Genomic DNA, 27,943 nt, shown 5'->3' on the forward strand with positions numbered 1-27,943 from the left:
CTGTATTTTGAAAGTTACATATCTTTTAAACTTGATTGCTGACAAGCAAAACAATTTGGGACTATGTCAGCATTGGAGTAATGAATCAAATACCAAAAGATAGTTTTTGGGTGCAGTTTTCATTTAAGGTTAAGTTCATCAATAGAACCATGAAACCAGGCCCTGCTCCAGTAGAGTAGCCTGTGTGTATATTGAGAGTGAGTCTTGAGGTGGGCTAAACATGCCGTCGATAGGATTCCACATAGAAGTGTTCAGACCAAAGACCTAACACAGACAACTTAGTTTTCTTAAACATTTAATTTTTTTTCTTAGGAAATAACCATATCACCAAGAACATCATTAGTGCCCTTAGAAAAAGGAGATTTAAGTCACATAACTCAGTTTAACATCCTGCCCCGTACAGCTTTAACACAAATCAATCCCAGTCGAGCAAAGCCATGTTTATATATAAAACAATAAAGAAAAAAACTTTTTTTATTTTATGGATTTGTAAAAATTCATTCAGCCTCATTTACTCGAACACACATGGCAATCAGAAAACACACAAAACTAAAAAAAAAGTGCCAAAAAATTAAAATTAAAATACAATTCGAAAATGAAAAGATCTGTTCAACCTGGGAATCGGATTGGTTTTATCCAAGGCAAAACTAACTTCTGAGACGTAAAGAAAATCTTCAATGTTTATTGAAATAAAGACCACAAATGTTTTCACTTGCTTGATGTAGGTACTATATAGCCTACCTCCGACTTTCTTGTATAACTCTGCACAGTATACTTTTTTCTGGTTTTATCTTTCAGTACAAATTTTCTTCAATCTATGAGAGCATTTCTCAAATAATACATAAACACATACAACAAGCACACTTGACTTCGGAACACAAAAGTGGGTGAAGGCATTGTTTCAAGAAGTTAAGGAGGGTTAGGTCAGTTGCCCTTGTGTTCCCCAACCACCCATCTCCCCATGGAATAAAAAAAAGGTCTCTCCCAAAACCAGCCCAAACCATCCATATAAATCCATTGTAGTTGTGAGGTAGAATGAAAACCATCAAACTCAAAGCCCCGTTTCAAAATATCAGAGGGAGGAAGCATACAGCGCTTAAAAAAAAAAAAAATGGAATAAAAATGTATAAAAAGTGATCATACATAAAGCAATATCAACATCTATGCATCACTTTAAAAAGAAAATGTAAAGTCTCAAATGTCATATTTCAAATGACATGTCAAACATGTCACCAGTTAGATTCAGTTTTGAAAGAATTTCAACTTAAAACTCCAGAACTAGGATCTATGGAGGAACATTGGTCTTTAGAACGTTAGAAATCTTTATCAATAGATGCCCAAAAAACTACTATCAATATCCAGTTGAGGTTAAAGGCCCAGTGCAGTCAACATTCTGTTTTTCCTGTGTTGTGTATCATATTGTACAACAGCTGATGAAACAACACTATAAAAGTGTGAACAAATGTGATCAGTGTTATTTTCTCATAGATGCTGGTTGAAAATCTACACAGGACCTTCGACATCAGCAGGTTTTGCATGGGTGGAGTTTCAACTTGCCTGGTGATATCACCAGGTGTTAAATTAGTTAATAGACCAACAAATTGAGTTCCAAACCGCTCTGCCAATAACAGCTAGTTTTCAGTGCCCCCCCACTCAGACCACACCCAGACAGTCCAAGCAAAATTCTTGCCAGCATTTTAATGGAAAACTATTACAGTAAGATACTTCATTGTCACGCAGAAATTTTTTGATATAAAAAAAAGTCTGCATTAAGCCTTTAAGCTATATAATTGGAATTCCCTTTCTTTTTAACTAGCCTATAATTTATTTTAGTTGGAAATATTACAATTCTCCTTGTAAGAAATGCTTTAAATGATAAAACTCTTTCATTTATATAGCAAGAAACCATTAGAGTCCAGTGTTTGAGCTACGTTTCTTTTTCCAGAAAAAAAATCTCCATCATTCACACATAATCCATAATATTTGTATTTACATGCACGTTTTTGGGTTTAAATTTTTTCTGCGTTTCTGTCCTTTCAGGCTCCCAAGGTCGGAGAGTCCGGACAAGAAGGAAGAGAAAGATCCGGAAACACAGTCACATGACCAGAATCTGGCCCATAAGTTCAGAGAAAACAATAGCACATCCTTAAAACTTCAAGTCCCAGCATCAAGGCTTCTTCTCCTTCTTCCTCTTGTCCGTTTTACCTCCAGCTGTCGTCGAGGCAACACCAGGCCGCCTGATCTGCTGTACCACGACCCTCCCATTGGCCCCACACTGCAGGGTGTATCTCTCTGGGGTCAGGGGTCGTCCAGAGTCGTCCCTCAGCCTGGAAAGGACGTCCCTGGAGAGGTGCTCCATGCGATGGCCTGCAGCTCCCAGAGCCTTGGCCGTGTGCTGCCTCTCCCTGAGCAGCCGGTTCCTCTGTGCCTGCAGCCTCTCCACCTCCTCCTGGAGCCCTGTGATGGCATCCAGCTTGCGCTTGCGGCAGTTCTGTGCCGCCAGCTTGTTCTTCCCTCGCCTCCGGATATCCCTCAGGAGGGTGACCTGGGCTGCAGATAGGCCACGCCCCTCCAGCAGCTCCAGGAATTCCTCCACAGGCATGCTGACGATCTCCGTTGCCGAGAGCGGGACGTGCAACGCCCGGGCGCGGAGTTCGTCGCGGCTAAGCTCTCGATCTTCGTAATCCTCCCCGTCATCGTCTTCGTCGCTGAAAGGCTCCTGTTTGATGGTTTTGTGGGGGAATGTGGTGGCTGATGGGTGGGAGAAGGCTGGGGTGGAGTAGCTGTGGTCATGCCACACACTCTCACTGAGGTCCACAGGTGACCATGATGTGTCGTAGTCGGCAATGTCCTTTGAAGGGAGGGAGTCCGCCTCGCTGCTGTAGCCCGTAGCTCCGCCCTCGTCCTCACAGAACGAACTGGAAGACGCTGACGACACCTCCGACGCACCTGGGAGTCAAATGTACATAGGAATATGTAAGCTACTTTAGAATGGAGATGTAGTATGCTCAACTAGCTATTCAGAAGTGTGCAGTGTTTAGAATGCTGCAGATATACAGTACCAGTCAAAAGTTTACACTATTTTCTACATTGTAGAATAATAGTGAAAACAAACTATGAATTAACAAATAAGGAATCACGTAGTAACCAAAAAAAGTGTAAAACAAATCAAAATATATATTATATATTTCTTCAAAGTGGCTACCATTTGCCTTGATGACAGCTTTGCACACTCTTGGCATTCTCTCAACTAGCTCTTCCAACAGTCTTGAAGGAGTACCCACATATGTGGCGGAACACTTGTTGGCTGCTTTTCCTTTCAAATGATATCAAGAATATGCATATCTTTGCTTCAGGTCCTGAGTTACAGGCAGTTAGATTTGGGTATGTAATTTTAGACGAAAATTGGAGAGAAAAAAATGTTTGGATCCTTTTAAACAAATCAAAATATATTTGAGATTCTTAAAAAGTAGCCACCCTTCACCTTGATAGCAGTTTTCACACTCTTGGAATTCTCTCATCCAGCTCCACCTGGAATACTTTTCCAACAGTCTTAAAGGAGTTCACACACATGCTGAACACTTGTTGGCTGCTTTTCCTTCACTCTGCGGTCCAACTCATCCCAAACCATCTCAATTGGGTTGAGGTAGGGTGATTTTGGAGGCCAGGTCATCTTATGCAGTACTCCATCTCTCCCCTTATTGGTCAAATATCCCATAGACAGCCAGGAGGCATGTTTGGGTCATTGTCCTGTTGAAAAACAAATGATAGTCCCACTAAGCGCAAACCAGATGGGATGGCGTATCACTGTAGAATGCTGTGGTAGCCATGCTAGTTTAGTGTGCCTTGAATTCTAAATAATCAGCAACAGCGTGACCAGCAAAGCACCCCCACACCTCATCCTCCATGCTTCAGTGGGAACCACACATGCAAAGATTTTAGTTAAAATCTTTAACTAGGCAAGTCAGTTAAGAACAAATTCTTATTTACAATGACGGCTTACCCCGGCCAAACCCTAAACCGGATGATGCTGGGCCAATTGTGTGCCGTCCTATGGGACTCCCAATCACGGCCAGTGATTGGAATCAAACAAGGGTCTGTAGTGATGCCTCTAGTACTGAGATGCCTTAGACCGCTGCGCCACTCGGGAGCTATCATCCGTTCAGCTACTCTGCATCTCACAAATACACGGTTGGAACCAAAAATCTACAATTTGGACTCAGACCAAAGGACAGATTTCCACCTGTCTAAGTGTCCATTGCTCGTGTTTCTTGGCCCAAGCAAGTCTCTTCTTATTGGTGTCCTTTAGTAGTGGTTTCTTTGCAGCAATTTGACCATGAAGGCTTGATTCACGCAGTCTCCTCTGAACAGTTGATGTTGAGATGTTTGTTACTTGAGCATTTATTTGGGCTGCAATTTCTGAGGCTGGTAACACTAATGAACTTATCCTCTGCAGCAGAGGTAACTCTGGGTCTTCATTTCCTGTGGCGGTCCTCATGAGAGCCAGTTTCATCATAACGCTTAATGGTTTTTGCAACTGCACTTGAAGAAACTCAGTTCTTGAAATTTTCCAGATTGACTGACCTTCATATCTTGAATTAATGATGGACTGTCATTTCTCTTTGCTTATTTGAGCTGTTCTTGCCATAATATCAACTTGGTCTTTTACCAAACAGGGCCATCTTCTGTATACCACCTCTACCTTGTCACAACACAACTGATTGGCTCAAACGCATTGAGGAAAGAAATCCCACAAATTAACTTTGAACAAGGCACACCTGTTAATTGAAATGCATTCCAGGTGACTACCTCATGAAGCTGGTTGAGAGAATGCCAAGAGTGCGCAAATCTGTCATCAAGGCAAAGGGTGGCTACTTTGAAGAATATAAAATATATTTTAATTTGTTTAACATTTTTTTGGTTACTACATGATTCCATATGTGTTATTTCACAGTTTCGATTTCTTCACTATTATTATACAATGTAGAAAATAGTGAAAWTAAAGAAAAACCCTGGTATGAGTCCAAACTTTTGACTGGTAATGTATGTGTGTAATCTATAGGCTACGGTTGAGGAGATTCCTTCTCATGCAAATCAGAGGATCATCATGTCCCCTATCTGAACATTGCACCTTTCTAAAGCAGCCCCAGAAGTCTTCCAACTCACCTGGGGAGGTCGGGCCTCGAGAGCTGCTCTCCAGAGAGAGGCCGGAGTCTGAGTCAAGGTCCCCCAGGACCCGAGGGTCGATGCCTTGCAGATTCCCCAGCAGCTGGGCATCCATATTGTCCAGGCAGCCCTCCAGCCCCAGTAGGTTGATCTGGTCAAACACTGCCTCATCCAGACAGCCACCTAGTGCACCATGGGACAACGTTCCGTTACTCGTTCCGTTGACCACTGTGGTAAATGGTAGTGCGGCCAGCCCTGTGGTCGTCCCTGGTGACGAGTCAGAGGAGTTTGTGGACTCTAGTTGGAAAAGGGGCCCTCTTGGTTGCCGGGCAACCAGGGTCCTGACTCCACCCCTTGGTGGGATCATATCGTAGGTGGAACCTGTTACCATGGCGTCGCGGAGACTGACGTCCTGGCTGATGGCGCTGGAGATGTCGGCGTCGAGGTCAGACAGCTGCTGAGGAACCAGTGGGTCTAAATCCTGGATAACACAACACACACATATTATAAAAAGCGCAGACATACACACACCCTGACGGGCCTGAAATACAAAGAGCAGAACACAGTATTACACAAGTAAATCACAGTAGCTCCCAGAACAGGTTAGTCACAGCATCTCCCAGGTAAATCACAGCAACTACCAGGTAAATCACAGCATCTCCCAGGTAAATCACAGCATCTCCCAGGTAAATCACAGCATCTCCCAGGTAAATCACAGCAACTACCAGGTAAATCACAGCAACTCCCAGGTAAATCACAGCAACTCCCAGGTAAATCACAGCAACTCCCAGGTAATCACAGCAACTCCCAGGTAAATCACAGCAACTCCCAGGTAAATCACAGCAACTCCCAGGTAAATCACAGCAACTCCCAGGTAAATCACAGCATCTCCCCAGGTAAATCACCAGCATCTCCCAGGTAAATCACAGCATCTCCCAGGTAAATCACAGCATCTCCCAGGTAAATCACAGCATCTCCCAGGTAAATCACAGCAACTCCTAGGTAAAACCTAACATATTTGGGGTATGAAACAGTAATGACTATAACTACAGTTCCCTGAAGGAGGGAAACTATTTACAACATACTATGGGTGAGTCTCACGACTTCAGTTGAAGGGATTGTAGATCCGCCTGACAAGGCCAATAAAATCAGACCTCGCTGGAGGCCCGGCCTTCCACAGGTGATAAGCGTGAGGTTCGGAATCATTCCTTCGATTTAATACCGCTCTTCACCGTGCCCAGGAACAGGCGGTACGGAGTCAAATAGGTGTTGTACCTGGTTTCCCTCCTTTAGGGAACAGTAGTTATAGTCATAATACTGAGAGCAGTGACTATATACAGGGAGCAGTAACATCCAAGCAATAAAACCTCCCAAAAGTGTATGGTGATCCACTGACTCCAGAACCTCAAAAGGGGGCCTCACACAGTGCCTCCAAAACCAGTGCCAAGGTTTAGAGACCGGTCTAAGATGACGTACACCTTTCACAAAATGCACCACCAGGGGATGAGCCCCTGCTATGGCTCCGTCAATTCCCACATGACACGCTGAGACCGCTTTTACATTACATTTTTTATTTTCATTTGAACCTTTAACTAGGCAAGTCAGTTAAGAACAAATTCTTATTTACAATGCCGGCCTACCCGGGCCAACGCTGGTCCAATTGTGTGCCGCCCTATGGGACTCCCAATCACGGCCGGATGTGATGCAGCCCGGGTTCGAACCAGGGGCCGCAGTGATGCCTCTTGCACTGAGATGCAGTGCCTTAGACCGCTGCGCCACTCGGGAGCCCAAGTGAAGAATGCTTGAAAAGCTCCTGTAGGAACATAAGGATGTCCCTCACAGAGCACTGAAAAGTCCATTATCTTGGGACCAGAGCTCAAAGCTGGCCACTTCTACACATACAGCCCTCTACAGCCCTTGCAGACAATGGTAGCAATAACTTTCAGAGGTAAACCTCTAACCATCAGATCAGCCCTCTCAGGGGCCAAACCCATGGGAACCAAATCTCTGGCCTCGATTGCCAAACTTGCCTGTGCACCTAGGACAACAAGAGTTTCCACAGATCCCCGCCTGTGCACCTAGGACAACAAGAGTTTCCACAGATCCCCGCCTGTGCACCTAGGACAACAAGAGTTTCCACAGATCCTCGCCTGTGCACCTAGGACAACAAGAGTTTCCACAGATCCCCGCCTAAAAGGCGCATGATCTCCGCGAACCAAAGCTGCCTGGGCCAATGGGGAGCCACAAGACTCAATGGTAAGCCCTAGCTGTGCACCCTCTCCAACGTGGGCTGAATCAGAACCACTGGCGGAAACGTGGAAAGGAGGGTCTGAGGGGCCCTCAACGTGCAATCTCGTCTAGAGTCCGACCCATATTTTTTTGGATCCGATACCTATTCTGATTTTAGAGTGGTAACATATCTGCCAATATTTTTATTCTTATAGTTGGAGTGGGAAAAAATATATTTTGCTGTACGGATTGTGCTTAATTCCTTAGAATCTAAGACATTGGGGGAGAGGGGGTGCTAATGTGACATATGGAATTGTTTTAAGATGTTCATACCATTACTACTAAAGCCCATAGAAACAAATAGAATAACACACACGGCAAAAAGAAACAAGGTTGAATTATCTGTCCTATATCTAGGAGATACTAACAACTCAGGAAATATATATACTTCCTGAGTTTATATACAGTACCAGACTTGTGACTGAACACCCACTCAATCAAGGGTTTTTCTTTATTTTTTTATTTTTGACAATAATAGTGAAGACATCAAAACTATGAAATAACACATGGAATTATGTAATAACCAAATAGTGTTAAAGAAATCAAAATATTGAGATACTTCAAAGTAGCCTCCCTTTGCCTTGATGACAGCTTTGCACATAAAAGTTAATTTGTGGAATTTATTTTCTTATGTGTTTGAGCCAATCAGTTGTGTTATGACAAGGTAGGGGTGGTATAAAGAAAATAGCCCCATTCCTTTACACTTGTGTGTATAAGGTAGTTGTTGTGAAATTGACAGGTTAGATTACTCGTTGGTTATTACTGCATTGTCGGAACTAGAAGCACAAGCATTTCGCTACCCTCGCATTAACATCTGCTATAATATGACCACGTCCATATTATGTCAAGAGGAGCTCAAATAAGCAAAGAGAAACGACAGTCCATCATTAATTTAAGACATGAATGTCAGTCAATCCAGAACATTTCCAAGAACTAAATTATTTCAAGGTTATAGCCTACAAAGAAATACATTGTGAAGCATCTGCGAGTTCGACACTAGGCTGGCAGGGACATAAAGCGGTCAGCATTTAAACATGTCGTTGTATTAAATCATTATAAATTGCGCATATAGGCTGTGACTTACTTAATATGAAATACAAATGAAATTACAAATTCAGTGCCTTTGAATGAATTTTTAGAAACAGGAGTTTGGCTAGAGTCTGGCTTCAGGCTCGTGCGATGGTGCCTGGAGAGCCAGCCAGCAGCAGAGAATATCCTTTCAGCGCTTGCAGAGCCACTGTGGATGCTAAACAGCCTTCAGGCCACTCGTCAGGCTGGGCAGGGATGCAGAGTTGCTTTTTAAACATTTTTCTATAGGTAGGCCTAAATGTTATTAGGGTTATTTTGATAGGGTCATTTTAACCAAAATTAATATCAAAATGGAAAGCTCATTGAAAGAGGTAATATGTCAGGCCTATTGGGCCAAAATCAATTATAGCGTATTGAATAGATAATAACTTTTAAGAGATCTGATGTTTAGTTTATAGATACGTTGCTACAATGACACACTTAGCTAGCTACCCTCCTTGTTCCTTTCTGTTAGCATGTGCAGGTACTAGTAAGTACACCATTATGCTTTCGGGATACGTGTCTTTTCAGATTCCACAATGATTGGACACTACATCACAGCACTCCCTCTCTTGCTCTTGGTTCTCCTCATCTTCGTTAGTCACCTTGATTTTGCACCTTTTTTAAAATCAGTTTCATTATAAAAATATTGAGTGAATCTATGACAGTAGTTAAAATCAAGGAGCTATAGCAGCACACAAGTAGACTATAATGCATGCTGGGCCAGGCCTGCCCCGAGATCGTGAAGTGAGCGGTACTGGAGCTCCAGCCTTTGGGAAACTCTCTCCACGCGACAGTCAAATTGGGCTTGCGCCGCTCATCACTCACATATTCTGGTCGGTGCACACAGCGAGACTCCCGTGAAGTGCCCTCTGAAGGGGCGGGACCTTGTGGACTGGGAAAGATTGGTTCTTCATCCATTTCCACCACGCTTGACAACTGTGTATCTGAACATAGAGAAGGAACACTTCATCGAACTCGCATACGGGAGACAACGCTTAACACCCGTGAACACTGTGGAACTTGGTTTAAAAATAAATAAAAAACTCTACATGTGCCAAGATTTGCCTAAAGCCTGGCCCACTCTGGGTACACGGGCTCCGGCGATCAGTGATGTGCCCCGATTGGCCTTGCCACCTGGGGGTACTGTTGTCACAATGAGCCTCACTCGGTTTAGGCGGTAAGATGCGGTCTGGTAACTGTCTGGCACCCATCTCTGGACCACACGCATTAAATATAAACCCAAAGAAAAAGTATTTTATCATGGAGGCTACCCTACAGACCAGTCATAGGTACTGGCCACAAAGCGCGCCGTAACCTAGCTGGGAATGGGACCGACAGCTCAGAAAACTGACCCCTTCTGTTGTAACAGACAGGGGTGATTCATAATTGTATCTAATTCCTAGGAGCGTGGGATAATAGCGTGGGCGTGTCCAACCCTTCTCATTCCCTCGACTCCGCTAGAAACAACCAATCAACTATAGAGCCCATAAACTGTATCCCTAGACAACTCATAGGGACGGCAGGTATCCTAGTTGTTAGAGCGCTGGACCAGTAACCGAAAGGTTGCTGGATCGAATCCCCAAGCCGACAAGGCAAAAATCTGTCGTTCTGCCCCTGAACAAGGCAGTTAACCCACTGTTCCCTGGTAGGCTGTCATTGTAAATAAGAATTTGCTCTTTACTGACTCACCTAGTTAAATAAAATTTAACATTTTTTTTTACTAAATAAAAACTAGTGAGCTATATGTAAGAATCAGCAAGGAATCACAGTAATGAGCCAATTATGGGGGAGGGGCGCCCCATTGTGGACGGTGACCCAACTTGTCACTCAGTGGGGAGATTGATATAGACCTTGAACCCTGTGAACACCGTGGAACACGGGGTAACAGAGGGGACAGCATTAAACATGGACAAGCTTCCAACATACGTTGTGCTTCCGTGAGACTGTATAGCCTGCATGAAGCCTGGCCACTCTAAGTGCTCAGGAGGCTCTGATAATTGCTGACGTAGTACCCAGTTTGTAAATCGTGGGGGCACGGTTGTCACAGTAATGTTTTTATGGAGGGGCACACTGGTTACTCAGACCCGTGCCAAAGCCCCTCGCTCCGGGGGTTACCCCAGCTAAGCGCTCGGGGGGCTGCATCTTCATCTGAGGTGCACACAAACCCCATTTCCTTCACTCCAGGAACTGAAAATAGGAATGTGGTTGCCATAACGCTGGGGGAAAGCAAGTAAGTTACACTTGCCAGAAGTTAAGCATGCTAGCTGACACTTGCCAGGATACTTTTTAGCATAAGCTAGGCTCACGAGCCTGCCTGCAGCATGGTCCATTTAGAATGTCCAAGTGACTTAACACTACGTGCAACTCTACTGTGGGGAGGCAGGAATAGATAGTAATACAGTAGCTAGCTCACCTAGTTGGGCACGCTCCGCTCATCAGGCTACGCAGCTGCGTAGCCTGGCTAGCACGCTACGCAGCGCTCGTTTAGCTAGCCCGGTCTCGAAAGTCCACGGAGGACCGGATCACCGAACCTGGCCAGCCTCTCTCTTTGAGTAGCCTCCCGTAACTGGTGACAGAGCGCCCAGGAGCTGGGTTGGGCGCAGGCAGCCACCGCAATACCCAGGCAGCCACCGCAATACCCAGGCAGCCACCGCATATGCTCTGACCACCCCATCCATTTCTGCTTCCTGCTCCTCGGTCCCAGCCGAGGTACCGGCATCCAAGAAAGGAAAGTCGCCATCAGTAATTCCAAGCTTCCTCAAGAAGACTACATGTGTTTCCAGAGAGTTTGCACGCAGTGTGTGACAACGCACACATGGACTGTTTCGAGCGAGGGCCGCCTAAGCGCGCTCTAAGCCGAGACAAACTACACATAGAGCGTAAGTATCTTTCAGAGAAATGCTATAACCGTCTGACTGGGCGATGATCTCCACCCAGAACCCGGCTTAGCCATCGTTGTCTCAGTCGTTTTCTTAGCCATCTTACTCAGTGCGCCAGGAAATGAATGAATAACTCATTGTTTGTGATTCGAAAACATTTGATAACTACAACCTTCCGCACACAACTCCCAGGGTGTGAGCACACTCTACTACGGGACAGTTAAGTTGGCGCAACACAAGACAGTCTCGTTTTCCAATTGTTTGTTTTAGTAGCGTGAATCATTCCTGTTCACACGAGGTGAAGAGCAGAATAATTCAAGAAATTATTCCGAAGCCTCACGCTTATCATCTGTGGAAGGCGGGGCTTCCAGCGAGGCACGAATTTAAATTTCATTGGCCTTGTCAGGCATAATTCTAGATCCTTCAAAACGAAGTCGTAAGAATACGACTCCCCCATAGTATGTACCGAAAACTGACTAAGGGAACCATATTACCTAACTTACCAATCGCCTTCTCTATTTCCAAATATCACAATGACATCATCATCATCATCAAGGGACACCACTTACGTCAAATTCAGAGACGGGTAGAGACAGGAAGTGGCTCCAGTGCTGGTGGATGTCGATGGCAGGGGGGCGGGGGTCCTCAGGACAAGCGGGAGACGCTCCGCTAGTGAACAAACCCTGGAATCAACAACACAGTCAACAAACACAGTCAAATCTGTGATGAAAAACATGCTACATGCACACAACGAAAACATGGGACAAGGCAAGCACAGCACATATCGCACACACAAAACATGAGGGTCATCACAGACTGAGCTAATAGTATGATAAATGAAAACAGGCCTACCTGTTCTCTAGCTAGCCTACATTCCAAGACACATTTATTTGAATTCTGTCTAGTCGCTGTATGTACCTCTTGTTCTAGTGCTGAACTGAGAGCCAGCTGAGTCAGGGAAACCGGTTCCTCTCTGGCTTCATCACCATCAATCTGCCCATTCAGTAACTCAACCTCCTGATAACAGGAAAAGAAAGATGGAAAGGAACAACCAGAATAAATTGAGGAAGTGAGAAGTAGAGAGAAAGATGTGGGGTGGATAATGAGAGTACAGAGGAAAAAGGGAAGAAAGAGGACAGAAGATGAAGGTGGGAGAAGGAGACCAGCACAAAGAAAGACAGAAGATGAAGGTGGGAGAAGGAGACCAGGACAAAGATAGACATTGGTTAGCCATTAGTGTTGCACGGTATATACCGAAACTTCTGTACAATTCCGATGTTAGAACATGAAAAATGGTTCGGTACTAGAATTGGTTACTTTCAGTACTTCTGTCAAATGTGTCTTACGTCACATACGGATTGAGAGGATCGAGTCTGACAAATTACTAGACAATCTCCTCAAGGGGGCAGCAGCTAGGCAGACTGCACTTGCGCATGCAGCCGACACAGCGCGAGCCACTTATGAGAAGCAAGCGAGAAAGAAGAAGCCATGCTGTCTGCATTTTCTCTAACGAAAACATAACTCCACGCCCGCAGCTGTTGACAAAACTGGCCGCGGAAGCAAACTATGGGAACACTTTGATTACTGAGCAGATGAGGGCCAGCCCACCGAAACAACTAAGCAAAATATGTTACAAAGCAGTGCAGGCAAGGGAGGTTTAGTTACAAAATGTCCAAATATTTGGCACTTTATATTTTTGTTGTTGACATTTCCATTGTAACGTTGTCGTTATTCTACTAACTGACATGAACATACACTGAGTATACAAAACAGTTAAGATGCACTACTAAGATGCAGAATCACTGCGCCATTTCCTGGTTGCTAAAATTCAATAACGTCCCTTTTTCAGGACCCTGTCTTTTCAAATAACTTCACAGATCTTCATTGTAAAGGGTTTAAACACGGTTTCCCATGCTTGTGCAATGAACCATAAACAATTTAAGAACATGCACCTGTGGAACGGTTGTTAAGACTAACAGCTTACAGACGGTAGGCAATTAAGGTCACAGTTATGAAAACTTAGGACACTAAAGAGGCTTTTCTACTGACTCTGAAAAACACCAAAAGAAAGATTCCCAGGGTCCCTGCTCATCTGCGTGAACGTGCCTTAGGCATGCTGCAAGGAGGCATGAGGACTGCGGGGCAATAAATTGCAATGTCCGTACTGTGAGACGCCTATGACAGCACTACAGGGAAACAGGACGGACAGCGGATCATCCTCGCAGTGGCAGACCACGTGTAACAACACCTGCACAGGATCGTTACATCCGAACATCACACCTGCGGGACAGGTACAACAACAACAACTGCCCGAGTTACACCAGGAATGCACAATCCCTCCACCAGTGCTCAGACTGTCCGCAATAGGCTGAGAGAGGCTGGACTGAGGGCTTGTAGGCCTGTTGTAAGGCAGGTCCTCATCAGACATCACCGGCAACATCGTTATGGGCACAAACCCACTGTCGCTGGACCAGACAGGACTGGCAAAAAGTGCTCTTCACTGATGAGTCGTGGTTTTGTCTCACCAGAGGTGATGGTCGGATTCGCGTTTATCGTCAAAGAAATGAGCGTTACACCGAGGCCTGTACTCTGGAGCGGAATCAATTGAGGTGGAGGGACCGTCGTGGTCTGGGGCGGTGTGCATCATCGGACTGAGCTTGTTGTCATTGCAGGCAATCTCAACGCTGTGCGTTACAGGGAAGACATCCTCCTCCCGCATGTGGTACCCTTCCTGCAGGCTCATCCTGACATGACCCTCCAGCATGACAATGCCACCAGCCAAACTGCTCATTCTGTGCGTGATTTCCTGCAAGACAGGAATGTCAGTGTTCTGCCATGGCCAGCAAAGAGCCCGGATCTCAATCCCATTGAGCACGTCTGGGACCTGTTGGATCGGAGGGTGAGGGCTAGGGCCATTCCCCCCAGAAATGTCCGGGAACTTGCAGGTGCCTTGGTGGAAGAGTGGGGTAACATCTCACAGCAAGAACTGGCAAATCTGGTGCAGTCCATGAGGAGGAGATGCGCTGCAGTACTTAACTTCTCTTGGGTAGGAGGCAGCATTTGGAATTTTGGATGAAAAGCATGCCCAAATTAAAACTGCCAGCTACTCATCCCCAGAAGATAAGATATGCATATTATTAGTAGATTTGGATAGAAAACACTCAGTTTCTAAAACTGTTTGAATCATGTCTGTGAGTATAACAGAACTTATTTAGCAGGCGAAACCCCGAGGACAAACCATTCAGATTCTTTGTTGTTGTCACTCTTCTCAATGAGTTTATTGGAAACCAGATTTCTAAGGGACCATCTTGCAGTTCCTACCGCTTCCACTGGATGTCAGTCTTTAGAAATTGGTTGAGGTTATTCCTTTGTGTAATGAAGAAGTACGGCCATCTTGAAGGAGGGTCACTCGAAGTGTCCTGTTTGTTAGAAGCGAATGACCAGAAAGCTAGCCACAGTTGGTTTTAATCCTGTATTGAAAACAGATCATCTCGTCTTCAATTTGATCGATTATTTACGTTAAAAAATACCTAAAGTTGTATTACAAAAGTAGTTTGAAATTCTTTGTCAAAGTTTACAGGTAACCTTTGAGATATTTTGTAGTCACGTTTCACAATTTGGAACCAGTGTTTTTCTGGATCAAACGCACCAAATAAATTGACATTTTGGATATATATCGACGGAATTATTCGAACAAAAAGGACCATTTGTGATGTTTATGGGACATATTGGAGTGCCAACAACAGAAGCTCGTCAAAGGTAAGGCATGAATTATATTTTTATTTCTGCGTTTTGTGTTGCGCCTGCAGGGTTGAAATATGCTCCTCTCTTTGTTTACAATGGTGCTATCCTCAGATAATAGCATTGTTTGCTTTCACCGAAAAGCCTATTTGAATTCTGACATGTTGGCTGGATTCACAACCAGTGTAGCTTTAATTTGGTATCTTTCATGTGTGATTTAATGATAGTTTGATTTTTATAGTAATTAATTTGAATTTGGCGCTCTGCATTTTCTCTGTCTTTTTGCCAAGTGAGACAGTAGCGTCCCGCCTAAACTCAGATTTTTTGATATAAATATGAACTTTACCGAACAAAACATACATGTATTGTGTAACATGAAGTCCTATGAGTGTCATCTGATGAAGATCATCAAAGGTTAGTGATACATTTTCTCTCTATTTCTGCTTTAATTTTTACTCAAGGAGAATGCGGTTCTTATCCAGTTACACAAATCCACAAGGAGTCAGCAGAAACCACATTATAGTTAATTGAATGTATTGTTTAGAGTTGTGTAGTGGCTTCGCTGGCATGCATCAAAAAAAAAAATGGTTGTTTGCCCCACCAAGATTGACATGTTCAAATCGCCACTGATAACAGGAGGCGCTGTTTTCTGCTACAATGAACCCCAGTAGCAAAGTTAAATGACGCAGGCCCTACCTAACTGTTACTAGAGTGCTGTTAACCACAACTTATCAGTCTGTTGACAACTGCGGTCATTTACAAGGTTGATGCTAGTCTTCGATGGTACACTGTATACCGGGGTATTTGGAAATAGCCAGGGATYGTTTTTCAATACTGTTTAAACTATTTCTTTGACATTTTGCAATAAATATTATTTGTAGCTACTGCCTGCAGTCAACTGTGCAATATGTTTGGAGAAAAAGCAGATTGCGTACTTCATTTCACCGGTCACATTATGAAGCTTACAGTAGTTCCCCAGAACATTTGAGCCAGTCATGAGTTTGTTTGTAAATAGCACAATGGGAGAAAGCGGGAGCAGGTGAGTACAGCTGTGTACTGACAGGGGTCGCGTTTTATCAGTGACGTGCAAATATGGTTTTCCTTAACAAAAAATACATTAGTGCAACACATTCAGAAGAAGATGGCTTCATTTTCATCAGATGATAACTTATGTGCAATGCTATTTGGCTGGCAGCCACACAAGTAAATGAGCTACAACGAAAAGGCAAAGTAAAAACGATGCATGGCCATAATATTTCTAATGTTTAGCATAGAAAGAATGTAGCCAGCTACATTTCCTAGGGTTTTGCTTAAATCTTGCATTTTACCACAGAAAAGTAGGCTGGCTGCAACGAAAAAATGCTGAGCAGAAAMTACAATAAGAAGTATTTTGGATCTGCGTTTACAAAATGCAGGAAAATATTTCTTTGGCATGATCTTTTTTCCTGCATGAAAAATGAAGAAGTTGACCTTCCTAGTTATCTAAGTATGTTAGTGAATTGATAAGGTAACGGGGCATCATATTGTGTAAGTGTTCTGCCGTGTTTGAGAAGTCAAAGCCCTTTGGATGAGTTATCAGTGGCAGCTGTACAGATATCTTTTGATTTCCTTGCGTTTTTTTTCCCTCTCTCGCTCTCAGCCCTTCCGCTCTCCGCCTTCGCCTCTCCGCCCTTTCCGCTCTCCGCCCTTCCGTCTCCGCCCTTCCGCTCTCAGCCCTTCGCTCTCCGCCTTCCGCTCTCGCCTTCCGCTCTCGCCCTTCCGCTCTCCGCTCTCAGCCCTTCCGCTCTCCGCTCTCAGCCCTTCTCTGCTCTCAGCCCTTCCGCTTCTCAGCCCTTCCGCTCTCCCCCAATTCTCTGAGCAGAGCAGGGAGGCCTGTTGCCCTAGCAACTCCAGACATATGCTGCTTCAGAGCAGAGTATGTGAGTGGAATTGAGCAGTTGGAAATCCCTCATCGCTCATGGAGCAGTGCCTTCTCCTTTCCAACCGCTCAGCTAAAAACCGCGCAGAGCTCACAAGACAAAAAAAAAACAGCAGCTCCAAATTCACTCCATTCATTAAAATCACAATTTAACCAACACACATCTATTTCTGTGACTACCTGGACCTACCATTTGCTTTTGAAGTATTGAAACCAAACCATGTGATTTGAAGGAAAAGTATTTGAATAAACAAAAAGGTGAATGTAAAAAATAGCACAATTTCAAATAGTCTACATGTCATATTAAACAGCATATAAACACTCGGAATAGGTCAGGAGCCAGACAGGGAGCCTAAGAAGGAAAACAAATGAGTTATTTAGGCTATATTATTTCAATTATTTCCAGGCTATAGCCTACAAAGAAATACCTTGTGAAGCATTTGCGAGTGCGACGCAATAGCCTTGTAGGGACATATTTTGTTGTATTAATCATTAGTCTATACATTTTGCATATAGGCTGTGACTTACTTGGAATGAAATACAAATTAAATTTAAAAAATGACAGTGCTTCAATTAATTTTCTGGCCAGTCTGGGGCTTCAGGATCATGGGACGGGGCCTGGAGAGTCGGCCAGCAGCGGAGAATATCCTCTCCACACAGGCAGAGCCACTGGGGATGCTAAACACACACTTGGCCATTCTTGCCAGGCTGGGCAGAGATTTTATAGATATATGTAGGCCTAAAAGGTTTTTAGGCAAAATAACCCAATCAAAACAGAATGCTTCTTGAATGTGGGAATATACCAGGCCTATTGGCCAAAAATCAATGATGGCCTATTGTATAGAGATAATAGAACAAAAATGAACTAAACATTTAAGAGATCACATTTTTMGGGTTTATAAATACTTTGCTACAAAGACACACGTAGTTATCTACTCATTCCTTTCTTTTAGGATGTAGTAAGTACACCATCATACTTTCAGGATAGGTGTCTTTTCAGATTCCACAATGATTCATTAGTTGTGGACACGACATCACAGCACTCCCTCTCTTGCTCCTCATCTTTGTAAGTCACCTTGATTTTGCACCTGTGTGTTTTGTCAGTGTCTTTATGAAAATATTTATTGAACTCCATGACAGTAGCTAGATCAAGTGGCTATGGCAGCACAGAAGTAGACTATAATGCATGCTGGGCCAGGCCTGCCCCGAGATCGTGAAGTGAGCGGTACTGGAGCTCCAGCCCGTGGGAAACTCGCTCCACGCGACAGTCAAATTGGGCACGCTCCGCTCTAACTCTACTCACATACTCTGCTTCAGAGCCAGTACCGTTCTTCCTTCAGACAAGCATGTGTCCAAATGTTGTTCATTTGCACAATGTCTCGTTCACATTCGCTTGGATATGACATTCGGTAGCTCCTACCGACAATGCATTCGGGAAACTATTCAGGCCCCTTGACTTCTCCCACATCTTGTTACGTTACAACCTTATTCTAAAATGGATGAAATTGTCCCCCCCCCCCTTCAATCTACACACAATACCCCATAATGGCAAAACAAAAACTGGTATAGAAATTTCACATTTACATAAGTATTCAGACCCTTTACTCAGTACTTTGTTGAAGCACCTTTGGCAGCAATTACAGCCTTGAGTCTTCTTGGGTAGGACGCTACAAGCTTGGCATACCAGTATTTGGGGAGTTTCTCCCATTCTTCTCTGCAGTTCCTCTCAAGCTCTGTCAGGTTGGATGGGGGTGTCGCTGCACAGCTATTTCCAGGTCTCCCCAGAGATGTTTGATCGGGTTCAAGTCCAGGCTCTGGATGGGCCACTCAAGGACATTGAGACTTGTCCCGAAGCCCCTTCTGCGTTGTCTTGGCTGTGTGCTTAGTGTCGTTGTCCTGTTGGAAGGTGAACCTTCGCCCCCAGTCTGAGGTCCGGAGCACTCTGGAGCAGGTTTTCACCAAGGATCTCTCTGTACTTTGCTCCATTCAGCTTTTCCTCAATCCCGACTAGGGTCGCAAAGGGTCGGAAACTGTCCGTGAAATTTCCAGAAATTTTCCATGGGAAGTTATTTAGCGAATTTAGCTTAAATTCATCAAAAAAGGTTCGCTTATAACAGTGAACCTTTTTTTTGTGGGATACACATAAGGCAATTCTAGGTCTTGTGGCATATTTTGATTAAACTAACCCCAATTCAATGGAATTGCAACCCTCTGCATGCACAGTGCATTCTTCCATCACATGTACAGTACAGCTGATTCTGAAGATTTTGCCATCTAATGAGATGCTATTGAGCCCACACTACTACACTGTCTGAGCCAAGGACTGCATGCTTTCTGGTAAGATTTTATTACAATACTGGTTGGGGTGAATGTATTTTATATGACATACATGATTTTTTGTTAACTAGTAAATAGTCGCCTACAGCAAAGTGTGTTTAAATCATTCGTAATTTGTTAACAGTTTCTGATAGTTTTAGCTTGCTTCAGCCTGCTAACTGAGGAGTGTTAATGCACCTGTTTCCATACATGTTTCATTTAAACATTTATCTTACAAAAGGAGTTGTTTAATCTAACTGCTTAACAGTACTTGTTTCCCCCCCTAATCTTTACAGGAAAATGCCACGTACACCATGTGATGTGTGGAGACATTTCACTGCAGCTAATGTAGAAGGAAAAGCTGTGTACATTTGCAAATACTGTGCCAAATCATATGTGCAACAAAGATGCAGAATCATCTGGCCAAGTGCATAAAGTTCCCTCAGCACTCACAAAAAGCAACCTCTGACAAAAGTCCCTCTACTTCTATTCGAGGTGAAAATGATGAACCAGACACCTTATCGATAGCAACAGCTCATGGTCCTCCTGAAATCAGAAGTTTTTTTTGACTCAATGGAGGAACGTAGTCAGAGAAATGCTGATGAATGTCTTGCTCGAGCTGTGTATGCAACTGGTTCACTCTGATGCTCACAGGCAATGTGTATTGGAAGAGATTTCTGAATGTTCTACACCCAGCATACACCCCTCCAACCAGACATGCTTTATCTACTCATTTGCTGGATGCAGAGTTCAACAGAGTTCAGAATTCAAGTGAAGGTCAAGCAAATCATAGAGAAAGCAGACTGTATTGCAATCATCTCTGATGGGTGGTTGAATGTTTGTGGGCAAGGAATAATTAACTACATCATCTCCACCCCTCAACCAGTATTCTACAAGAGCACAGACACAAMGGACAACAGACACACTGGTCTCTACATTGCAGATGAGCTGAAGGCAGTCAATGACCTTAGACCACAGAAGTTATTTTCACTGGTGGCAATGCTGCAAACATGAAGGCTGCTTGGTCTAAAGTGGAGGAGCCCCATTGGCTGTCCTGCTCATGCATTGAATCTGCTCAAGGACATCATGTCACTGAAAACAATGGATACACTCTACAAGAGAGTCAAGGAAATGGTTAGGTATGTTAAGGGTCATCAAGTTATAACAGTAATCTACTTCACCAAGCAAAGTGAGAAAAATAAAAGCACCACATTGAAGCTGCCCAGCAACACCCACTGGGGTGGTGTTGTCATTATGTTTGACAGTCTCCTGGAGGGGAAGGAGTCTCTCCAAGAAAATGGCCATATCACAGTCTGCCGATATGGACAGCCCCATCAAGAGGATCCTCCTGGATGATGTATTTTGGGAGAGAGTAGTAAGCAGCCTGAAACCTATAGCAGTAGCCATTGCACGGATTGGAGGAGACAATGCCATCCTGTCTGATGTTCAGACTCTGCTTGCAGAAGTAAGAGAAGATATCCGTACTGCCCTGCCCACTRCACTGTTGCTCCAAGCAGAYGAAACTGCAGTTCTGAAATACATCAAAAAGCGTGAAGATTTATTAGCGATGTTATTATCGATGTTACCGAACAGATTTCACTTGTTTTCCCAAAATAAGCACTGGGTAGCTGCAGAGGAACAGGATTGGAGAGCCCATGGCATACAGAGTTTGGGGAGAATATCACCCGTCACGCAGCGAGAGCATGCGCCTCAAACAGTGGTTGATGCGTGTAGTGAACTACAGTTGAAGTCGGAAGTTTACATACACTTAGGTTGGAGTCATTAAAACTCGTTTTTCAACCACTGCACAAATTTCTAGTTAACAAACTATAGTTTTGGCAAGTCGGTTAGGACATCTACTTTGTGCATGAAACAAATACTTTTCCAAACAGCTGTTTACAGACCGATTATTTCACTGTATCACAATTCCAGTGGGTCAGAAGTTTAAATACACTAAGTTGACTGTGCCTTTAAACAGCTTGGAAAAATCCAGAAAATGTCATGGCTTTAGAAGCTTCTGATAGGCTAATTGACATCATTTGAGTCAATTGGAGGTGTACCTGTGGATGTATTTCATGGCCTACCTTCAAACTCAGTGCCTCTTTGCGTGACATCATGGGAAAATCAAAAGAAATCAGCCAAGACCTCAGAAATGTTTTTTTTGTAGACCTCCACATGTCTGGTTCATCCTTGGGAGCCATTTCCAAACGCCTGAAGGTACCACGTTAATCTGTACAAACAATAGTACACAAGTATAAACACCATGGGACCACGCAGCCGTCGTACCGCTCAGGAAGGAGACTCGTTCTGTGTCCTAGAGATGAACGTACTTTGGTGCGAAAAGTGCAAATCAATCCCAGAACAACAGCAAAGGACCTTGTGAAGATGCTGGAGGAAACAGGTACAAAAGTATCTATATTCACAGTAAAACGAGTCCTATATTGACATAAGCTGAAAGGCCGCTCAGCAAGGAAGAAGCCACTGCTACAAAACCACCATAAAAAGCCAGACTACGGTTTGCAACTGCACATGGGGACAAAGATCGTACTTTTTGGAGAAATGTCCTCTGGTCTGATGAAACAAAAATAGAACTGTTTGGCCATAATGACCATCGCTATGTTTGGAGGAAAAAGGAGGACGCTTGCAAGCCAAAGAACACCATCCCAACCTTGAAGCACGAGGGTGGAAGCATCATGTTGTGTGGGTGCTTTGCTACAGGGGGGACTGGTGCTCTTCACAAAATAGATGGCATCATGTGGAAGGAAAATTATGTGGATATATTGAAGCAACATATCAAGACATCAGCCAGGAAGTTACAGATTGGTTGCAAATGGGTCTTCCAAATGGACAATGACCCCAAGCATACTTCCAATGTTGTAGAAAAGGCTTAAGGACAACAAAGTCAAGGTATTGGAGTGGCCATCACAAAGCCCTGACCTCAATCCCATAGAAAATTTGTGGGCGAGCAAGGAGGCCTACAAACCTGACTCAGTAACTCCAGCTATGTCAGCAGGAATGGTCCGAAATTCACCCAACTTATTGTGGGAAGCTTGTGGAAGGCTACCCAAAACGTTTGACCCAAATTAAACAATTTAAAAGGCAATGCTACCAAATACTAATTGAGTATATGTAAACTTCTGTCCCATTGGGAATGTGAGCATTCKCAGAAATAAAAGCTGAAATAAATAATTCTCTACTACACTCCTCAAAAAAATAAAGGGAACACTAAAATAACACATCCTAGATCTGAATGAATGAAATATTCTTATTAAATACTTTTTTCTTTACATAGTTGAATGTGCTGACAACAAAATCACACAAAAATTATCAATGGAAATCAAATTTATCAACCCATGGAGGTCTGGATTTGGAGTCACACTCAAAATTAAAGTGGAAAACCACACTACAGGCTGATCCAACTTTGATGTATATTGTCCTTAAACCAAAGTACAAAATGAGGCTCAGTAGTGTGTGTGGCCCTCCACGTGCCTGTATGACCTCCCTACAACGCCTGGGCATGCTCCTGATGAGGTGGCGGATGGTCTCCTGAGGGATCTCCTCCCGACCTGGACTAAAGCATCCGCCAACTCCTGGACAGTCTGGGTGCAACGTGGCGTTGGTGGATGGAGCGAGACATGATGTCCCAGATGTGCTCAATTGGATTCAAGGTCTGGGAAACAGGCGGGCAAGTCCATAGCATCAATGCCTTCCTCTTGCAGGAACTGCTGACACACTCCAGCCACATGAGGTCTAGCATTGTCTTGCATTAGGAGGAACCCAGGGCCAACCGCACCAGCATATGGTCTCACAAGGGGTCTGAGGATCTCATCTCGGTACCTAATGGCAGTCAGGCCACCTCTGGCGAGCACATGAGGGGCTGTGCGGCCCCCAATGAAATGCCACCCACACCATGACTGACCCACCGCCAAACCCGGTCATGCTGGAGGATGTTGCAGGCAGCAGAACGTTCTCCACGGCGTCTCCAGACTCTGTCACGTCTGTCACGTGCTCAGTGTGACCTGCTTTCATCTGTGAAGAGCACAGGGCGCCAGTGGCGAATTTGCCAATCTTGGGTTCTCTGGCAAATGCCAAACATCCTGCACGGTGTTGGGCTGTAAGCCAACCCTCACCTGTGGACGTCGGGCCCTCATACCACCCTCATGCAGTCTGTTCTCCTGACCGTTTGAGCAGACACATCGACATTTGTGGCCTGCTGGAGGTCATTTTGCAGGGCTCTGGCAGTGCTCTCCTGATCCTCCTTGCACAAAGGCGGAGGTAGCGGTCCTGCTGCTGGGTTGTTGCCCTCCTACAGCTCTCCCACGTCTCCTGATGTACTGGCCTCGCTCCTGGTAGCCGCTCCATGCTCTGGACACTACGCTGACAGACACAGCAAACCTTGCCACAGCTCGCATTGATGTGCCATCCTGGATGAGCTGCACTACCTGAGCCACTTGTGTGGGTTGTAGACCCCTCTTCATGCTACCACTAGAGTGAAAGCACGCCAGCATTCAAAAAGTGACCAAAAACATCAGCCAGGAAGCATAGGAACTGAGAAGTGGTCTGTGGTCACCACCTGCAGAACACTCCTTTATTGGGGGTGTCTTGCTAATTGCCTATAATTTCCACCTGTTGTCTATTCCATTTGCACAACAGCAGTGAAATTTATTGTCAATCAGTGTTGCTTCCTAAGTGGACAGTTTGATTTCACAGAAGTGTGATTGACTGTGGAGTTACAGTTGTGTTGTTTTAAGTGTTCCGTTATTTTTTTGAGCAGTGTATTATTCTGACATTTCACATTCTTAAAATAAAAGTGGTGATCTTAACTGACCTAAGACAGGACATTTTTACTAAGATTAAATGCCAGGAGTTGTGAAAAACTGAGTTTAAATGTATTTGGCTAAGGTGTATATAAACTTCCAACTAAGTGTTCTTATGCTTATTTCTCAGCTGCTCATATTAAGTACAGCTCCGCTGTAAAAACGAAGTAGTCTACCAGGCATCATTGAAAAATGGACTGGCAGGAAAGCGTGCTGCCTCCATTTGCTATTCCTGCCCATTGGATAATGGTCCATTTAAATTGAAACTAATTTTACATATAAAGACAAGATTACATTTTGAATAGTCTGATGTGTGAAAATACTTGATGAGAGAACAGCTGTGCATCCCGAGGGAAGGAACAGTGCACAAGCTTTTTTTACTACTTTCTCAAATCAATAGGCTCTAGTCACATCATATAGGACATATATGTTCTAATTTCTAAGACATTAAGGTTTGTATCATTCACAACTAAAGTTGCCAAACACCTCTAAATCTAGTATATAGGACCTGTTTCAAACGCTCAACATGGCCACTTCACTAGGCACACTCYCTCCGGAAAGGGAAAAATATCCTTTCTATTTTAGTCAATTATATTCAAAGGTTAAATTATATTCTTCATACTATAAAATCATATAAAATAATGGCATGGGACTTAAGCATATCTTGTCTTCTAAATGAACCAGCCTACAGCCTATGACATGGAGCATAGCCAGGCCAACTCATTCTGTTCTTAGGACTCGACTCAAATAAATAATGGACTTATTGTGATGTACAGTATATTAAATTGATTTATTTTACTTTTTAAATGTAAATGTTCCGAAGGCGGGCATCAGTAGCTTGTATGCATGGAAATGCTAAACGTGCTTATGTTAATTAGCGGGCAATTACCGTGACACCAGCATGCTTTTGCATGACAATAACCGGCTGACAAAATGTCATGACCGCCACAGCCCTAGGTTACACAATACAAATCTCCTAACAGCTGCAAGTGAAGTCGTGGGGGATAAGATAACCCGGTCTTTGACATTGGACACTCCCAAGCCACAGCAGTGTTTTTCACTACAGTGAGTGTGGGCCTTTGTCCCTACAAAAACACACACCCAAGGACCAAAGAGTGTGTAACCCTATGGGTGGAGAGAATAAGTAATTCAAACCCACAACTTACACAACAGGGTTCGTCATGTTTTACCACAGGGGCGGATGAGAATACAGCAAGAGTACAGCGTTTGCATATACGTTAATGCCAGAGGCAAAGGGGATGACTAAAATTGAACTTAATCCAAGTCCTCTTCTGACTASCTCGGTCTGGACTTGTAAATTGTGAAAGTGGAACTTCTTCAACGATAAGAAACAAAGTTTTGTAGCCTAAATCCAACTGTCATTGTTGTAAGAATGTAGAATTTCCTGCACCTTCTTTGGAAAGTGTAGTGCGTGATCTTCTGAACAGAAAAACTGAAACCTAGAACAAGGTTAGTAGTAAATTAAACTCTGACAAAAAAAAATCTAGGTAAATTGATGGCATCCAAATCATCTTAAAATAGAGTTGCCTTGGGCCTGCTGTATTTGAGGACAAATGCTTTTACAAAGAGGGGGCAGGTACTAGGCCCTTACTTCCCCACCTATTCTCCTGGCCCACAGCTGGTGAACAAGGGTAAAGTGTGAAGAAATAACAGATTCAACAACTAACTAGCCTCAGGGAATCACATCCATTGATCCAGCAGCTGTTCTGTCTCACTCCTCCTCAACCATAAAAACTGCAACCCTGGGAGATTCATTACTAGTGATGGGAAACAGGCTTTCTCAAACATTTGGGTCTTTAACCCAATTTTTCCCGAAAATGTCATGATGTTAAAGTTAAGAAAAGATAAGGGGGAAATGAACTGGTTGTTTTATGCAACAGGGCCCTGTCCCTTTAATGGCGCATCTAGCACGTGATGAATGTGCCAGTCCAGCAATTTGTGCACTGCTGCTGCTCATTTCATGTAAAAGTTTGAAAATAACAAATACATACAAATTATATACTTCTGTCAGGTTAGACTACTTTGCTGTTAACATTTAATTGACAAGGGTTTGGGGAAAGTAKGATGATTACTGGCCACACACGGGAGTGATAGACAAACACGCACAATAGACAGACGAAATAATGCTGGAAATGAATTGGCAGATAGTGTTAGGTTTGACTATGTAAGCCAATAGTGGCTAACCAGGGGTGTGATAATGTCAATGTTGATTAGATAGTAGCTTGCGGTGTCTGATACTTGTGAAATTTGTTCATGGCTGTTTGCGGTGGAACACTTAAATTGCATGTACTTTCAGAATTGTTTGGTGAACTGCGCTGATAGCTCGCTATCGACCTGTTGGAGGAGACCTCTGTCGTTTATTTATTACGTTGTGCTTAGTCAGGAGATACCAATCTAAAGGTAATCTAGCTTTAAAAAAAATAACATTCAAAGTGAAAGTGAATGTAAAAGTTCAGCATGCCATGTGCATAGAACCTTATCAGTTGGTGTCATAACAGCAAGTTAGCTAGCTAGTAACGTTATTGGCCTAACGTTAGCTGTTTAGCTGGCTATCACAATACACTTGTCAGTCCCATTGTCAGCTACACTTAGTGTAGCTAAAGGCCTAGTTCGCATTTCATCACAATAACTTCATGGGCGACACATTAGTTAGAGTAGATGAAGTTTGAAGCCAGATAAAGTTGGCTAGTTGGCTGCAGTACTCGCCTCTTTGGGTATCTCGCAGGCTCCGGTGCTGGGATAAGGCCCCGGCTCAGTGCTTAGTTGGGTGGCAGTCTGGCACTCCTCCTGCCGGCCTCTCAACCTAGCGCTAACAGTAGAACAGTTCTCGTCCTCGGCGAGAAGGTCAGAGTCGTTGGTCTCTTCCCCGGTGCTCTCTGACGACAGCCCCGCGTTAACATTACTGCTACTCGTGCTGTTCGGTGGCTCTCCGAATTCCGATCTGTCAGGTACTTGGTGCACGAGCCACGCGCTCAACTGCGTAGGGAACCGGGCGGGCGACCCAAGAGCCCTCACCTCGTCCAGAAGCCGACGGCTGGCGAAGAAATAGTCCAACTCCGGACATTTGGGGTGCACGCTGTACCCGTCCCAATTGTCCCTCAAACTGTGAAACGGTGTCTGGATAAAGGCTGAGCTGGGACCGTCGTTAATCTCTAGCGGTGAGTAGTAGCCGTTCCAGTAACTGTCGACATCCACGCGAACTCCGATCAAACTGAGTAAGATCGTAAACTGGATTAGTCCCTCTGTGAAGTATTTCTTCACGTTTTGCATCTTTTTATTTTTGTGGGGAAGAACGTCAATAAAGAGAAACGCTGATCCTAGAGTTCCCTTTAGCCCACTAAACAAAGACAATGCAAAACAAAAGAGCACGAGTTCCTTTCCCCTGTCAGACAAAGAGGTCCGCCCGTCCCCGGCGAAAACGTTAGCTAGCTACTGCACTACCGGCTTCTGATAACTTCCTGACAGAAACATGCTCTTAAACGAACAACTGTACCACGACCACATATAATTAACAATTTAATCATAGATGAAACTATAATTAACTGTAATCTCCCTTGTTTATTTGTCTGCCTTGTTTTAATCTAATTATAATATAAAATATATATTCCGAATGGGTTCTCTCCTGGGTTTAATGTTTATTGCTCTCTCACTCCCTACCGGCCGCGTGGAGGAGTCTTGGGGAAGGATTTGCATAATTTACACAATGTGGGCCCATAGCTCATCGC

General features: G+C 44.0%; 1 protein-coding gene across 2 annotated transcripts; it reads right to left on the bottom strand.

The window, feature by feature from the left end:
- Positions 1–278: 278 nt before the first annotated feature.
- LOC112070716 (endoplasmic reticulum membrane sensor NFE2L1) lies at positions 279–27,885 on the bottom strand. Of its 2 annotated transcripts, XM_024138159.2 has the most exons (5): positions 26,925–27,885; positions 12,324–12,422; positions 11,975–12,088; positions 5,167–5,647; positions 279–2,949 (listed from the first exon to the last, which is right to left on the bottom strand). In XM_024138159.2, the coding sequence occupies exons 1-5, from the start codon at positions 27,486–27,488 to the stop codon at positions 2,168–2,170; spliced, it is 2,040 nt and encodes a 679-aa protein (XP_023993927.1). In that variant the 5' UTR covers positions 27,489–27,885; the 3' UTR covers positions 279–2,167. The 2 variants fall into 2 exon arrangements, with proteins under 2 accessions (XP_023993927.1, XP_070295188.1); XM_070439087.1 differs by lacking the exon at positions 12,324–12,422.
- Between the last annotated feature and the right edge of the window lie 58 nt (positions 27,886–27,943).

This window comes from Salvelinus sp. IW2-2015, unplaced genomic scaffold (assembly GCF_002910315.2).
Source record: "Salvelinus sp. IW2-2015 unplaced genomic scaffold, ASM291031v2 Un_scaffold1402, whole genome shotgun sequence".
Taxonomy (NCBI): domain Eukaryota; kingdom Metazoa; phylum Chordata; class Actinopteri; order Salmoniformes; family Salmonidae; genus Salvelinus; species Salvelinus sp. IW2-2015.

What these genes read in the sequence shown, in the direction of transcription:
- LOC112070716 (XM_024138159.2), bottom strand. Translation starts at nt 27,488, where the DNA reads ATGCAAAACGTGAAGAAATACTTCACAGAGGGACTAATCCAGTTTACG. An exon ending in CCTGCGAGATACCCAAAGAG is followed by an intron (nt 12,423 to 26,924) that starts GCGAGTACTGCA and finishes TCCTGTTATCAG; the next exon opens with GAGGTTGAGTTACTGAATGG. An exon ending in TACCCGTCTCTGAATTTGAC is followed by an intron (nt 5,648 to 11,974) that starts GTAAGTGGTGTC and finishes TGTGTTATCCAG; the next exon opens with GATTTAGACCCACTGGTTCC.